Source organism: Manis javanica, chromosome 13, assembly GCF_040802235.1.
Source record: "Manis javanica isolate MJ-LG chromosome 13, MJ_LKY, whole genome shotgun sequence".
Classification (NCBI taxonomy): Eukaryota; Metazoa; Chordata; class Mammalia; order Pholidota; family Manidae; genus Manis; species Manis javanica.
Genome location: NC_133168.1, coordinates 52,325,086 through 52,340,098, shown reverse-complemented (window position 1 = coordinate 52,340,098; position 15,013 = coordinate 52,325,086). Strand labels below are relative to the sequence as shown.

Below are 15,013 nucleotides of genomic sequence, written 5' to 3'. Positions count from 1 at the left end.
CCACTAGTGGATACAATGCTGAAGACAACCAGCCTGGTGTGTGAAGACACTCCTTGTGTTCCAAGGACTGAAAATTCCTTATACACAGATAATTATACAAAACCAGCACTCCAAAGCAAATGTGGCTGAAGTTCACAGCCTCACAACACATGCCCCGTAACCGTATAGCAAAACTGGCCAACTACAGAAGATAAATTCAAACCATCCTAGTTGTCAATGTACCAGTAATTCAGGTCACAAAACTTTAGTCCATACATGAACATGCCCAACCTGATCCAGTTTGAAATATTCTCCACACTGACATGAGTACACTGGAGCATAATCTTGCTTCTGTACCTAACATTTAGGTCAACAAAAACAATGGACACCTTGACCTTTCCCAGAGGGTATGTCCATAAGCACTTCTGGACATCACACATTTCCTTATGTCTCACGGCCTACATCCGATCCTGACCACTTTTGCACTTTTCCATTGACTTGTCTGGCTTTTGCCTTAATCCACTCACTGTCCAGCTCCAGGATGATAACTCAACACCCACACCTGATTTACCTTTGGCCCATTTCTCTGCATTATAGGTTGGCCTCAACAGTTGTAACCATCCACTCCCAAGAAACTCTGGCAGGCTGTTCTATTTGCTAACACTGAAGCTACTTATTGGTCACTTAGAAACCAAGAGGAACCAAATAGCCTGCTTCCAGTTATTTTACAATTACCTTCTGTCCTTCACTGGCCAACCTCTTTTTACTGCCCCAAATAAAAAACCAGAGATGAGGAACAAAAACCAAGTTTTTTATTTGTTCACTTCTTGCATTTGAAGTACTCCTCAATGACATCCTTGGCCTGAGACTCTTTGCCATAGTCCTAAAAAAGGAAAAAAAAAAAAACTGATTTTTAAACTAACATTTACAAACTCCATCAGGTTGTTAGCACTAGTTATAATTAAGCACTAAAAAATTAGCTCATTTAATGAAAATGCTTCTCATCATCACAACTTTTTGTAGCCATTTTCAGGGACCTTAATGACTTCAATGTCTTAAGGCTCGTAACATGGCTTTACTATTGCCAGCTTTCTTGACATTTCTGCAGAAACATATTCAGGTAAGCAGACTCACTAAGCTGGCTTAATTATGCCTTCTTTTCCTCTTCTGAAAAGAAGAAAACTATTTTGAAAATCACATTTTTTCCTTTAAGAGGTACTTGACTTACAGAACAATTTAGACTCATTACAGGATTACTCCTGGTTACCCAGCAAAACCTTCCTCCCCAGAGAGAAATACTCACCTTCACCACCACACAACTGCAACCAACCACTTTACGGGGCTTTCCCTCTCTGTCAATTTTACAGAGGCCTACCCATTCCCCTAGTTTCTTGTTGTCATCAACCTGTTGGGGGGAATATTAAGAAAAAGAAATCACCATATTAGGAGACATTAATGTTACTGGTAAAAAAAACCCAAACCCAAGAGGTAGCTGCAGTCAGATAGGGGTGACATGGCAGTTTCCTCAGGCAATTCAGTAGAGGGAGCCAGATGTCATCATGCACAGCACCAAGAGCAGTTAGCAGCAGTTCTTTCTACACCAACATCAAAATTAATCGTTCTACAGGAATAAAATGCTTCTATTAACTAGCTTTATCATAGCCCACAATGCCAAGTGTATGTTGTATTTTATTCTTTTCACATCTGCAGAAAGCAATGAGCTGATACTTTACAAAATTTGTCCTGGTAGGTGTGACAAAACAGCATTAATCCAGACACATGACCCTGACTGGCCAATTTTCATCAAGTTATCTCTTAGCAGTTCAGATAAATTAAATGGGTAACTTACCTTAATCAGGTTGATTTGATGTTCAGCACAAAGGGCCTCCACCAACTTGACATACATAGGCTCGTCACAGTTGGAAGCCAGCACACAAAGGTGGGCTTGGCGCCTGAAATGCAAAACCCACAGAAGCTTAAATTCAGGCCTATATCCACGACTCTAGTACTTTACAAGGTAGTTATCTTCGCACTAGCAAAACACAAGCAGCACACCCAATAGGGAACACAACTGCTTCACTCTGAGGACCGTTAATGAGCACAATTGTCATTCACCTATACCTAAAGTTTCAGTACCTCCTAAAAAAAATGCCCAGTGTATGTAAGGGAATGAGAATTTGTGACCCAAAAAAACACACGTTCTCTCACAAGCCAGCCTTACATTTAAAAACTGTTAGGTTGAGCACAACCAACCAGATAGGAAGTGTTATCTGGCCCAATCACTGAATCTTGTGCAGCACTGCCACGGTGCAAACTGTGCAGGGGTGATCATATCAGAACTGAAGTACTTCCAACAAGGAGCACTGTTTCCACTAGATTCAGGGCGCCAGTATAGACCAAAATCAAAAGGACTTCAATTTACCTGACTTGGAATCTCTCCCAGTGCACTGAAGTTCAGCTCATTGAGTTAAGCATGCAGTTGTCTTGCCAATGCAACCAGCTCAAAAACTGAAGTGAATACAAGTATTTACACACTCCACATTGGCATTGATTTCTACAGCTACGCTTACAATAGTCCATAAGTAACTGAAAAAAGCAGCTTCCAATTCGTTCATTTAACTTAATGGTACAGTTTTAAAATGATAAATTCCAAGTGTTCCTATCCGTCTTCAAGACCACAGTGAAATTAAAAGTAGCTCCTCGACCTACAGGTTTGTCAGACTGCTTAGTTTCACTCATAAAAGAGTGAAGGGGTATCCGACAATTTAAGTCATCATTCAAACACTGTAGTTTGACTTAAAGAATCAACTACTCATCCCCATTCCAACCAAAAACCTGCGAACTTTAAGTGGGCTATACAGATCCAAGTTGTGATACCTTTTTCTAGGTTTCCTGTAGGACGGATGCCATTCACCTTTTGTGCTAACACCTTGAACTTCACGCTCTCTTCCCTTGGCTGCAGTTTTGTTCCGGTTCCAACAACCCACAGTATTGAGACTGATACACGTACTTGTCTAAGGCTTTGGCAGCTTCGCGAATTCCACGTGCTAGGCCATCGTGGATGAGAGCGGTCTTCAGCACTTCTTGTAAAGCAGTATTAACGTCCATTACACCTCCAGCAGCAATGCTGAAATGCAACAAGTGAAAATGATCAGTGAATTCCCCACACGGCATCTACCATATTCGCCTTGGACTGGGCAGTCGGCGGTAACGGGAGCTGCGCTTAGGGTGCCAATGCTGACCAGAGCGGCCCCACGCCTTAACCACACCACGACCCCGGCCCTGTGCTCACCCTTCCTCGGCCATGGCGGTGGATTACGGGTGAAGTCGAATCTTGAAATGCACTACAACACAAGAAAACCAAACTGGTTGTTAAAAAGTTGTTTAGGCCCAGGTGCTATCGCCAAACCCAGCAATCACGCAGCTAGCCACGCGCACCACAAATACTCTTTCCCCCAGCTACTCACCCCGCGCCTCCGCCTCCGCGCGTGTCGGCGGCGGCAGGGAAAGAGGCCGCAGGAAGCCGCACGACGGTATTTAAAGGCTTCTCGGGACCACTCCCCCACCCTCCCCAAGCGCATGTGCACTCCCTTTCATGGAAGAGGTGGCTCTGGCGCTGCCGGGCCTGGAGAATATCTGTTTCCGTATTGAGGCAGCTCTGACACCGGGTACTTGCTAATCTGATTCAGGCGGTCGTTGTTACGCGCAACAGGCACCAATGCGGGCAGCCTCTCACAGAGGCTCGTTTCCGGCAGGGGGCGGGGCCTGTGGAAGCCCAGAGAGCTCGTTCTACGGAGCGCGGGAAGGGACAAGAGCTTCTGTCTGTGCAGTCTTGCTAAAACCAGAGGAGCCCAGATGCCCTCAGAGCCCTTTTTAACCCTTACCCCACCGAATTGTCATTTCTTGTGGACCCCAGTAACTGGGAGAACTTCCTGAGCAACACCGTCTCTGCCTTCTTTTCTAAGTCACTCTGAATGTCCGCGAATATGTAATTCTGTGGGTGATCCTCATCTGCGTTTTTCGTGAAACGAAAACCAACACGTATTCACTACTTTCAAGCATATTGTAAATTCCACTTTGGCGGAGATGTGTTAGTAAAGTGGAATCTCAAGCCAAGTGCTTGGCTCCAGTTCCTAGATATAGTTGGTTCTAAATAAAGGGTCTTTTTTCCCCCTTCCTTTTAAACTCTAGATTTTGGCTTGAATTCGTAATCCTGCGCGATCGGGATTCAGTGGGTGAATTTAAAAGACTTACAAACGTACCAGACACAGGATAGGGTCTGGGAATGTAGAGATGAAAGTGCGGCCTCCGAGAAACCTGGCATTCCAGCACCGCAGAGTGTGGAGTGGAATCGAGAACTCTAAAACCGGTTCTCCCGAAGAAATATTTTGAATTTTCTATTGGTTGGCAGTCCCCCCCGCGCCTGCACGTCCTGAGCAAATAACAGAAGATGAGCGAACGTCATCAGGAGTCTTCTTTCACTGCTCCTGGCAAGTCGCCTGGCCAGTCAGCAGTCACTATGCGTTTGACAGGTGCAGGCGCTGTTGAACAGAGCGAACAGCGAACAAATACATTCAGGGTTAAGAGTGCGAGATAGAGTTAATCAAAAGAGATATTCTGGACTTTGAAGACTTGATAAAGTTCATTTTTAGCTTTTCAAGTACTTTCATTTTTTCATTTTGTGTTGAACCTACGTTTTCCTATCATAACTCACCCTAAAAAAGTATTCCCTTAATTGTCCATTAATTAATTATTGAGCCTTGATTTTTTAAAAAAAGAGGCCAGAGAGTTCATAAAGACATTTGTTCCTGCCGGGTGTGTGGTGGGATTAAGATTTGAGTGCAGGATTAGAATACCTAAAGCTGAGGGACAAAGTGGCGTGGAGGTCAGAGTGGGCATGGTGAGGCAAGGGAGAAAACGGACTTTATTTTTAGGCTTGTGGCAGCATGTGAAATGGGCTCAAAACAACAACAAGCGAAAAGGCTTCCAAACAGGGAGAACGAGAGGAAAGGGGAGGATATTCTAAGTGGAGGAAAGAGTAAGGCCAAAGCGCACAGACACCTCCCTGGCTTTTTTGGAAGTCATTTTAACACATTCATATTTTTGAAAGAGAATATGGTAAATAGTGTTTTAGTAAATTTCTCATTATCTAAAGTTAATATGCTAAGCATGTTAGATTTTTTTCCTTCAATCCCCCCTAAAAAAAAAAATCTTAAGGGAGAAGGCAGGGAATTTGATAAAAGGCTCAGGAGACATAAATTGTGGAAATAATCATTGCCAAACAATGTATATAGGGGGAAAATGATTAAGTAACTTTAAGCTTAAATTATTAGTTTCTGTATTTTAGCTGCTCACAATCTGTTCTGTAGACTCTAGTATAATGAGCCTATACCTTAATATTTCACCTTATAAATACCTTTTCTGTCAGTTGTAAATCTCCCTCCTAAGAACCAGAAGTAGTCCTAGTTGTATGACTGGTTCTAATCCCAAAAATGAAATTAAAGGTCACACTGGTGATTCAAGGAATCTTTAAATAGATTCTCTTCCTTCACTTGTTTAAAGTCACCTCCTCTCAATTTTAGATATTACCAAAGGTGGAAGACAATACTAAATAGAGCTTAATGGCTAGAGTCACTCTTATACTAGCAGATTATAATAATTATATCATGTATGCAAAAGCGCTCCCAGGACATGGTACAGTGACTTGCATTTTGGAGTCACTAAACTAATGTGTACTGAATAAACTCATCAAATGAAGTTAAGTTTAAAGAAGCATCTTGGTAGATGGCATACTTAAAGAAAGCCATGCAGGGAACTACTGTCATAAATTAATGTCTCCTGTGAGTTAGTTGGAGGGGCATCCCAGAAAATCACTCAATTTGAAAACTTTCAAAATGTACCTACTTTTGAGGGTAGAAAATAAGGGAAATGGAAGCTAAGGAATAGGAGAGAACTCAAAATCTTAGCCCTCTGCATCTCGGGAACATGTAGGTCTGGCCTTGGCTTATGTAGCACACAGTTTTAAACATACTGAAGAAAAATTAGCTGTAGGTGAAGAAAAGTTTGAGCTAAAGAAGGTAAAATACTATTATATGAAGGGAAGAATCCAAGGAGAAAGAGAAATTGGTAGGAAGGAGGACAAAAAAGAAAATAAGACACGAGATGAATGCAAGTGGAATAGATTAATAAAGGCTGTAGGTAGTAGCTTATAAAGTTCATATGAAAGTCCTTTAACTGGAAAATCCAGTTTATTAAGGAGAAAAAGGTTGTGGTAGAAAATGAGGCCTAGATTATTATATAGCTAAGAATGCAGCCCATGTCAATAACATATTAAAGCTTTTGCATAATTTTCATCTAAATTTTCTTAAGTCTAGCAATATTTCCTCAGCTCTTGTTTTTTTTGCTACCAGATGCTACCTGCATTTGTTTGGGTGCTGTAGCTGCTTGCTACAGGGATGATTGAGAATGCGTAGCATACTGATGAAGCTAGAGATAATACTTAGTTTATGAATAAACTGACTGTAAACCAGCAACACAGGTAATATATAAATGAATTAAAGAGTAGAGGCCAATAGAGCAAACCTGAAATTAATATTAAATTTTTTCACTTGGGGCACAAGGAGGACCTGGGTGTGAAAGACTCCAGTCCCCAGGGCTGCTTCCTATAAATAATCTCTGCTGTTATCTGTGCAGTTTCTTTTGAACACTGGGTCCTAATGCTCTTAAATGTGTTTGATAAGCAGTTCTTGTTAGAGAATTAATGGGATGAAGCCAGACCATTCCTGTCTTTAGAACTAAAGCTACATTAAAAAGAAAAAAAAATCCCTACTCATTTAGCAAATTCTAACCCCCAACATCAAAGCTAAAGGACAGACTGGTGATGCAAGAATTGCGATACAGATTCTCCTTTCTTTCACTTTCTGACTGTAGCCTTGTTTAGAATATTTCTAGTTGCTGGACCTCAAGCACATAATCAGCAAAATATAACAGGGACTTGAATGAGTTTCCCTAAAACACTCTTTTGGTTTGGAAATTCTATGCCATCACTTCGAAACCATAATTTTAACTTTTAGTAAATGTTGAATGCCTCTATGGTCTGCCATATTTGTTTTCTGATAGTGTATGATTCCAGCCATGTGAGACTGGACTATATAGCTGACACCAGCTTCCCTCCTGTGGGTACAGGTTATAAATGATCTCTTTAATTGTAAATGCCAGTTGCTGCTTTTTTTATATTAGGACAAGCAAGAGTGTTAATGTAGAAAATGTGGATAATACTCTATTAATTATAGTTCTTTGCATGCAACAGAATGATTTGTGGCTTACATAAAAAAATTATTGGAAAGCAATTGGATGGTTCAGACTATTAAAGGGTTTGCTGACCAACCATGTTTGAGGAATGCTTCAAGAGATCTTGGTTACAGGAACTCATGAGAAGTTTCATAAGGCAGTGCTTCTCAAACTATATACTGTCTAAGGATTTTCCACCCAGTCCATCACACATCATTAATTTAATAAAATACAACAAATGTTAATTACCAGGAGGTTTTACAAGACTAACCCTTTTGCAGATAACAAATATGAGTCTAAAAGACTTTAAAACATTTGCCTGAGGACACTGAAGAGTGACAAAAAGCAGACAGAAGTGGGGGGTAGGAGTGGTGATCAATACTTGCAAAAAGGAATGGCACTGGCTGGATTCCATTTATCTGGCTTTTAGCATAAGAGCAGCCCCCAGTCATTGCCACTCAGGGCAACTAATTGTCAGAGTTCCTCAGTTTTACTAACTGGAAAATGGAGGATAGAGTTTAGAGCAACCATAGCTTGTGGAAATGAAGGGGAAGGGGAAAATAGCAGAAAAGAAAGTCAAAAAGCAGTAGACCAACCTTGTGTGTACCAACTCTCCCTAAGCTCTGGCTGGCCCCTGAACTATACACGCAGGGGACAGACTCCAGGCCACAGAGCAAAGGCTAAACAAAATGCACAGAGATTTTAGCTGCTTCTCTTCACTGGGGAAACATATTCCAAAGTTTGGGTCAAGGCAGGTTAACTCTGCTGAAATTTAAAAAAAAAAAAGTTCTTTGAAAAAATACGACAGAATCTAGACTCTACAATGTATTACTCATGGTTCTTGATATGATCCAAAATTATTGCATATCTAAGAAACAGGAAAACATAATTCATACTCAAGATAGAAGGCAATCTATGGAAAGTGACCCCAAATGATCAAAATGTTAGAATTAGGAGGCCAGAATTTTAAAGCACTATTAAACATGTGTCTGGAATGTTAAAAAAAAACAAATAGGAAAAATAGAAAACATAAGAGAAAATAAAATAGTAATTTAAAATCTGAAAAGTAAAACAGAAATAAAAAATTCACTGGAAGAGTTAGTAGCAGATTGTAGATGACAAAAGAAAGACTCGGTAAACTTTAAACTAGATCAAATTGAAATTATCCAATTTGAAGAAAGGAAAAAAACAGTGAAAAAAATTAATAGAACTGTAGTGATCTGTGGGATAAAATCAAAAGGTCCAACATTGTGATATTAAATACATAATCCTAATATATATGCAATTGGAGTGCAAAAAGGAGTCAAAACAATGACATAGAAAATATATTTGAAGAAATAAAGTCCAAAAGCTTCCAAAATTGGGTGAAACACATAAACTTCCATGTTCAAGAAACTTGTGAACCCCAAGAAGTATATATTAAAACACAGAATACTTATATGCATCATACGTGAACTACTAAAACTCAAAGATACAAAGAAAATTCCAAAATCAGCCAGAAAAAAAAATAAAATACAGGAAACCAATAATGCAGAATTATACTGATTTCTCTTGAGAAATTATAGGAGCCAAAAGGCAGTAGAACCATGTCTTGAAAGGGCTTAAAGATAACAACTCTCTACCTATATTTCTATATCCAATAAAACGATCCTTCAAGAATGAAGACAAAGACAGTCAGAGATGAACAAAAACTAGTAGAATTCATCACCAGAACATCCACACTTGAAGAGATATTACAGAAAGTTATTCATGTTGAGAAATAATTTAAAATGGAAAATAGGTATTCTGGAAGGAATGAAGGACCTCAGATATAGTAAATATGTAAGTAAACTTAAAAGACTATTTCTAAATAAAAAACTATATTGAAAGAAAAAATTACAGCATTCCATTATGGACTTTATATCATTTGTAGATATATATGAAAAATAAAGCATAAATAATTGGGAAGAGATACTGGGTAACTGGACCCATTTGGGTGCAAGGTTTTTATATTTTACATGAAGTGCTACAATATTAACTCTAAATGGACCAGAAAAGTTAGATATGTATATTTATAATCCCGAAGGAACCACTAAAAGATAACTCAGAGATATATACAACAGATAAATTAAAATATAATTCCAATTTTTTTTTCATTTAAGCCAAAAAGAAAAGAAAGGGGAAACAAATGATAAAAAACAGATGGGAAGATATAAAACAAATGACAAAACAAAATAATTTAAAAAACTGCTTAAATTGAAAAGCAGAGATTGTCAGAGTAGATTTTAAAAAGTCAACTGTATTCTGTCTGCAAGAGATGTATTTTAAATATAAAGACACGGATAGGTTAAGAGTAAAAGAATGGGAAAAAATATACCATACAACCAATAAACATAAAGGCTGTAATGACTATGTTAATATCAGTTAAAGTATACATCAAGAGTATTACTAGTGATAGAGACATTTCACAATGATAAATGAGTAAATTCATTAAGGAGATATAAGAACTGCAAATATAAATATAAATACCTATACACATATATAGTAGCATATAAATATGTATGTATGAATATCTATCTCTATATACAGTAGCAGAGCATCAAAATTTGACAGAATTAAATAGTATAATAAACAAATCAAAAAGCATAGTTGGATATTTGAACATCCCTCTCTCAGCAATTGATAGAATAATTAAACAAAATAACTAAGGTCATAGAAAATATGAACAAAACTGTCACTTCGACCTAACTGACTTTTAGAGACCACTACATCCAACAATTGTAGAATATTACTATTTTCTATTACATATGGTACTGCTCACAAAGACAGAGTGTATTCTGGGCCATAAAACAAGTTTCAGTAAATTTTAAAAGATTGAAATATTCTGGAATATTTATTTGCCACAATAGGCTTAAGTTAGAAATCAGTAATATAAAGATACTTGGAAAATCCCCAAATAATTGGAAATTAGAAACACAGCTCTTATTAACCCATGACTAAAAGAAGGAAACATAAGAGAAATTAGACAATACTTCAAACTGAATGAAAACTTATGGGATGCCATTAAAGCTGTGTTTAGAGGGAAATTTAAAGCCTAAATGCTAATATTAGAAAATAGGAAAGAACTAAAATCAATGATACAAGCTTCTAAAGCTTGAAAAATAAGAGCAAAGTAAACTCTTATTTGGCTTTACTCAAAAAGAAAGAAAGGAAGGAAGGAAGGAAGGAAGGAAGGAGAGAAAGAGAGGAAGAAAGAAGATAGTCTCACTGGTGAATTCTGCCAGACATTTAAGGAAAAATTAATGCCGATTTACATACTCATCCAGAAAATACAGGAATAGGAAAAACTTATGACTTGTTTTATGAGTCCAGGATTACCCTGATACCAAAGCCTCACAGAAGAAAAGAAAAGAAAATTACAGAGCAACATTACACATAATAATAGAAAAATCCTTAATAAAATGATAAATTGAACCCTCCTCATATAAAGAAGATAATATGTCCTGATTTCATTTGGTTTATCCCAAGTATGCAAGGTTGTAGTAGCATTAGAAAATTAATCACTATACTTCATCATATCAACAAAATAAAGAAGAAAAGCCATTTATAATAAATTCAGAAGAGACATTTGATAACATTCAACATCAAATCATGTTAAAAAATCCCTCAAAAGATCCCAAATAGCCAAAGCAATCCTAAGAAAAAAAGAACAAAGCTGGGGGGATTATGCCGCTGACTTCAAGCTCTACTACAAAGCCACAGTAATCAAAACAATCTGTAACTGGCACAAGAACAGACCCATAAATCAATGGAACAGAATAAAGAGCCCAGACATAAACCCATGCATATATGGTCAATTAATATACAATAAAGAAATCATGAACATACAATGGGGAAAAGATAGCCTCTTCAACAACTGGTGTTGGGAAAACTGGACAGCTACATGCAAAAAGAATGAAACTGGATTACTGTCTAACTCCATACACAAAAGTAAACTCAAAATGGATCAAAGACCTGAATGTAAGTCATGAACCATAAAACTCTTAGAAGAAAACATAGGCAAAAATCTCTTGAATATAAACATGAGCAACTTTTTCCTGAATGCATCTCCTTGGGCAAGGGAAACAAAAACAAAAATGAACAAATGGGACTACATCAAGCTAAAAAGCTTCTGTATAGCAAAAGACACCAGTAGCAGAACAAAAGGCATCCCACAGCATGGGAGAATATATTTGTAAATGATTCATCTGATAAAGAGTTAACATCCAAAATATATAAAGAACTCGTATGCCTCAACACCCAAAAAACAAATAAATGAATTAAAAAATGGGTGGAGGACCTGAACAAACACTGCTCCAAAGAAGAAATACAGATGACCAGCCAGCACATGAAAAGATGCTCCACATGACTAATCATCAGGAAAATGCAAATTAAAACCACAATAAATTATTATCTCACACCACTTAGGATGGCCAATATCCAAAAGACAAGAAATAACAAATCTTGGTGAGAATGTGGAGAAATGGGAACCCTCTTACACTGTTGGTAGAAATGTAAATTGGTGCAACCACTACAACCACTATGAAAAGCAATACAGGGGTCTCCTAAAAATTAAAAATAGAAATACCATTTTACCCAGTAATTCTACTCCTAGGAATATGCCCAAAAGAAAACAGTATCCCTGATTTGAAAAGACATAAACACCTGTATGTTTATAGCTGCACTATCTGAAATCACCAAGATATGGAAGCAACCTATGTGTCCATCAATAAATGAATGGATAAAGAATATGTGGTACATATACACAATGGAATATTATTCAGCCATGAAAAGAGAAGAAATCCTGCCATTTGCAACAACATGGATGGATCTAGAGGGTATTATGCTCCCTGAAATAAGGTGGAGAAAGACAAATGTCATACAATGTCACCTATTTGTGGAGTATAAAAACAAAGCAAAACAGAAGGAACAAAATAGCATAGACACTGTGAAAGGCCTAGTGGTTACCAAAGGGGAGGGATTGGGGAAGGGTGAAGGAGATAAAGGAGCACAGTAATTTGCAATCACAATATAAGTTGGTCATGGGGATGGTAGTACAGCATGGAGAATATAGTCAATGACTCTGTAACATCTTACTATGTTGATAGATAGTAACCACACTAGGAAGGGTGAGGATTTAATAATATGGGTAACTGTTGAACCAGTGTGTGGTATGTTTAAAACCAATGTAAGATTGTATATCAATGATACTTTAATTAAAAAAAAAAAAGAAGTGGCATTTGAACAGAGACTGTGTTATTCCATTTTAGTTTGTAAAGTAAAAAGTATTTCATGTGTATATATGTCTAGATAAGTGTATAAAAATTTGAATAGAAAATTGTGGTAAGCTGAGAATGGCTCCCAAAGATATGTCCACATCCCCAAATCTGTGGAACTTGTAACTTATTTGAAAAGAGGGTCTGTGCAGATGTGACTAAAGATCTTGAGATGAGATCAGGTTCTTCTTTGGAGAATAGACTTTGTTTCATGATTCTTCTAGTGACACAGAATATACGTGTAGCTTCTTGTCAACACATGGCCACCCACTCCGTTTTGTTTTATGCCTCAATTAGCCTAACTGAATCCATCTTGGTTTTGTGGCATAGCTGGATTTTAGGGGAGGTGAACTCAGTTTTGTCTTATTTTCACACTATTGTAGAACTCATCACACTATAATAAATCACTTTTAAACTATATTCTCTGTGCTGTACTTTTGATCTTCACATTATAATAAATTAATTGGTGTCTATTTTATTTGCTAGAAGGAGATATGCTACTTGAGGGCAGATGCTGGATGGAGCTCATTCATCTTTAAAATCACAATATCTAAATGAGTCCAGGATGGCTTCCTGGATGGAGGGAGCTCAACAGTCTTTTGTTTTATCTTGGCCCCAGAGAATTTCCTAGGTCTCAAACTTTAACTCTTCTCATATAGTTAAAAAGGTGAAGATAAGCAAAGCCTCTATTTTTTGTGTGTGCCAGGTTTGTGAAAGTGAGAGTAAGTAGCACCATCGTGTTTGCATGTCACTACTTCACATACTTTATCCCCAGTGCTCACCCTATGATGCCGGGGTTCTTGTTCCTGGAGCCAGAGAATGAGCTTTGCAAACACTCAAGGTAGGAGAGCAAGGTACAGGCTTTTATTTACAGGTTCAGTGAGAGGACAGAACCCCTGGCTCACGCCGGGAGGGGGCAAGAGAATCCATGGTTGGTTCGTTGTCTAGGGCTTTTATGCGTGGTTGAGGATTTTTAGGAATAGGGGTAAGGGCTAGGGGTGTAGACTTGTTAAGTGGTCCCAGAATGCTCTTTATTGATGATAACAGAAGAAATTTGCTGCTCTGATTCTTTCTCAGGATAGCAGTTTCCCTCTGGGAGCATGTCAATTAAGACTGCCTGCCCTGCCCCCAAGGTGGGCTGGGTTGTTGCCTGTTTGCTAAAGTGTGTTAAGAATCTTACTTCTTAACTTCTTGGACTGTTTATAGTTGGGCTTGCTTACTAAATTAGTCCTTTTCCTAGGTTGCAGATTACTTGGTTAGGATCAGAGAAGGAAATACAGCACATAGGTACTGTTAAAATAAGTTGGGCCTTTTAGCAGGCTAAGGTAAATTTTACAGGGTCATGATCTAAATTGATGCAGTGAAGTCACGGGTTATGCTGAGACACTTTATCTGGAGAACACTCAAACATTCCAGGTTAAGTGCTGCTGGCCTTTTGAGCTTTAACTGATCTCACTGAAGATGTCTATATTCCTAGTCTGGTATCTTTACCCTAGAGAATCAGTGTGACTGACTTTGCGTAATGCTTAACACAGAGTTTTGATAGGGACTTCTTTGCACATTTGTTACATTGTTCTGACTGTAATTATCTTGCTTTGCTTTTTTTCCGAAGGGCCTCACCCTACTCTGCCTAAACCGGGCGTCACCCTACTCTGCCTAAACCCACGGTCTCTGTCTCACCTACAAGGTAGGAATTATAGTCCCAGTTGTACATATGTAGAAACTGACCTTATCGCCAAAAGTTACAGCTAGTAAGTGCCCCAGATTGACTCTCAGGCATCTGCCTCCGGAGGCTGCAACCCAGCCAGTCCACCGTGCTGCCTCATCTTTCTTGAAAATATTTTTCTACACTAGGTGCTTCCCAATAATTGATGTAATTAATTCACTTCCCGTTTACTAATGTGAACTTCAGTAACTACAGACACTACATCATTTACCCACTGTGAAAAATAACGCAATGTTGAAAAGAGTCGTTAGGAGCCTAATTTTCTAATCCTCATTTGTGTCTTTCAATTTAGGTACTCTCTCTTTTCTGTGTCTAGATAAGCTTCCTTTCTGGCTGTTAATAGAAATAAATTGTATTCATTTTAAGGTGGGGGGTTCAATTTTATGTAATGTAGACTCACCCTTTATTTTTTTTGTCCTGTTTTGTCTTCATACAGAATGAAAATGTACAGCGTTTAACACAGAGAAGACAAGTAGTGGCTCTATAGCATTTTACTACGCTGATGGACAGTGACTGTAATGGGGTACGTGGGAGGGACTTGATAATAGGGGGAATCTAGTAACCATAATGTTCTTCAAGTAATTGTACATTAACGATACCAAAATAAAAATAAAAATGTACAGCGTAGCTCTGAAGTGGTGGATTACGATTATAGCCTGGGATTTAAAAAATACAAAAAGGGCCGCCCCGCCCCGCCCCGCCCCGCCCCGCCCCCGGGAGCACC

At 38.3% G+C, this 15,013-nt stretch overlaps 1 protein-coding gene, 1 long non-coding RNA gene and 3 other non-coding genes across 6 annotated transcripts; 1 reads left to right on the top strand and 4 right to left on the bottom strand.

The window, feature by feature from the left end:
• Nucleotides 1-769: 769 nt before the first annotated feature.
• Nucleotides 770-4,265, bottom strand: RPS12 (ribosomal protein S12). 2 transcript variants are annotated; one of them, XM_017660262.3, is made up of 6 exons: nucleotides 4,242-4,265; nucleotides 3,272-3,323; nucleotides 2,990-3,106; nucleotides 1,829-1,931; nucleotides 1,283-1,384; nucleotides 770-862 (listed from the first exon to the last, which is right to left on the bottom strand). In XM_017660262.3, exons 2-6 carry the CDS (start codon nucleotides 3,283-3,285, stop codon nucleotides 800-802), a joined length of 399 nt encoding a protein of 132 aa, XP_017515751.1. In that variant the 5' UTR covers nucleotides 3,286-3,323; nucleotides 4,242-4,265; the 3' UTR covers nucleotides 770-799. The 2 variants fall into 2 exon arrangements, with proteins under 2 accessions (XP_017515751.1, XP_017515750.1); XM_017660261.3 differs by lacking the exon at nucleotides 4,242-4,265 and adding an exon at nucleotides 3,447-3,553.
• On the bottom strand, nucleotides 995-1,124 carry LOC118967825 (small nucleolar RNA SNORA33). Its single transcript, XR_005055074.1, has one exon. It is a non-coding gene; the product is annotated as a small nucleolar RNA SNORA33 (small nucleolar RNA).
• LOC118967827 (small nucleolar RNA SNORD100) lies at nucleotides 1,471-1,547 on the bottom strand. Its single transcript, XR_005055075.1, has one exon. It is a non-coding gene; the product is annotated as a small nucleolar RNA SNORD100 (small nucleolar RNA).
• LOC118967823 (small nucleolar RNA SNORD101) lies at nucleotides 2,691-2,762 on the bottom strand. Its single transcript, XR_005055070.1, has one exon. It is a non-coding gene; the product is annotated as a small nucleolar RNA SNORD101 (small nucleolar RNA).
• Nucleotides 4,266-4,397: 132 nt separating the features above from the next.
• Nucleotides 4,398-14,885, top strand: LOC118967597 (uncharacterized). The gene is made up of 3 exons (XR_005054775.2): nucleotides 4,398-4,558; nucleotides 14,176-14,250; nucleotides 14,726-14,885. It is a non-coding gene; the product is annotated as an uncharacterized lncRNA (long non-coding RNA).
• The last annotated feature ends 128 nt before the right edge of the window (nucleotides 14,886-15,013 follow it).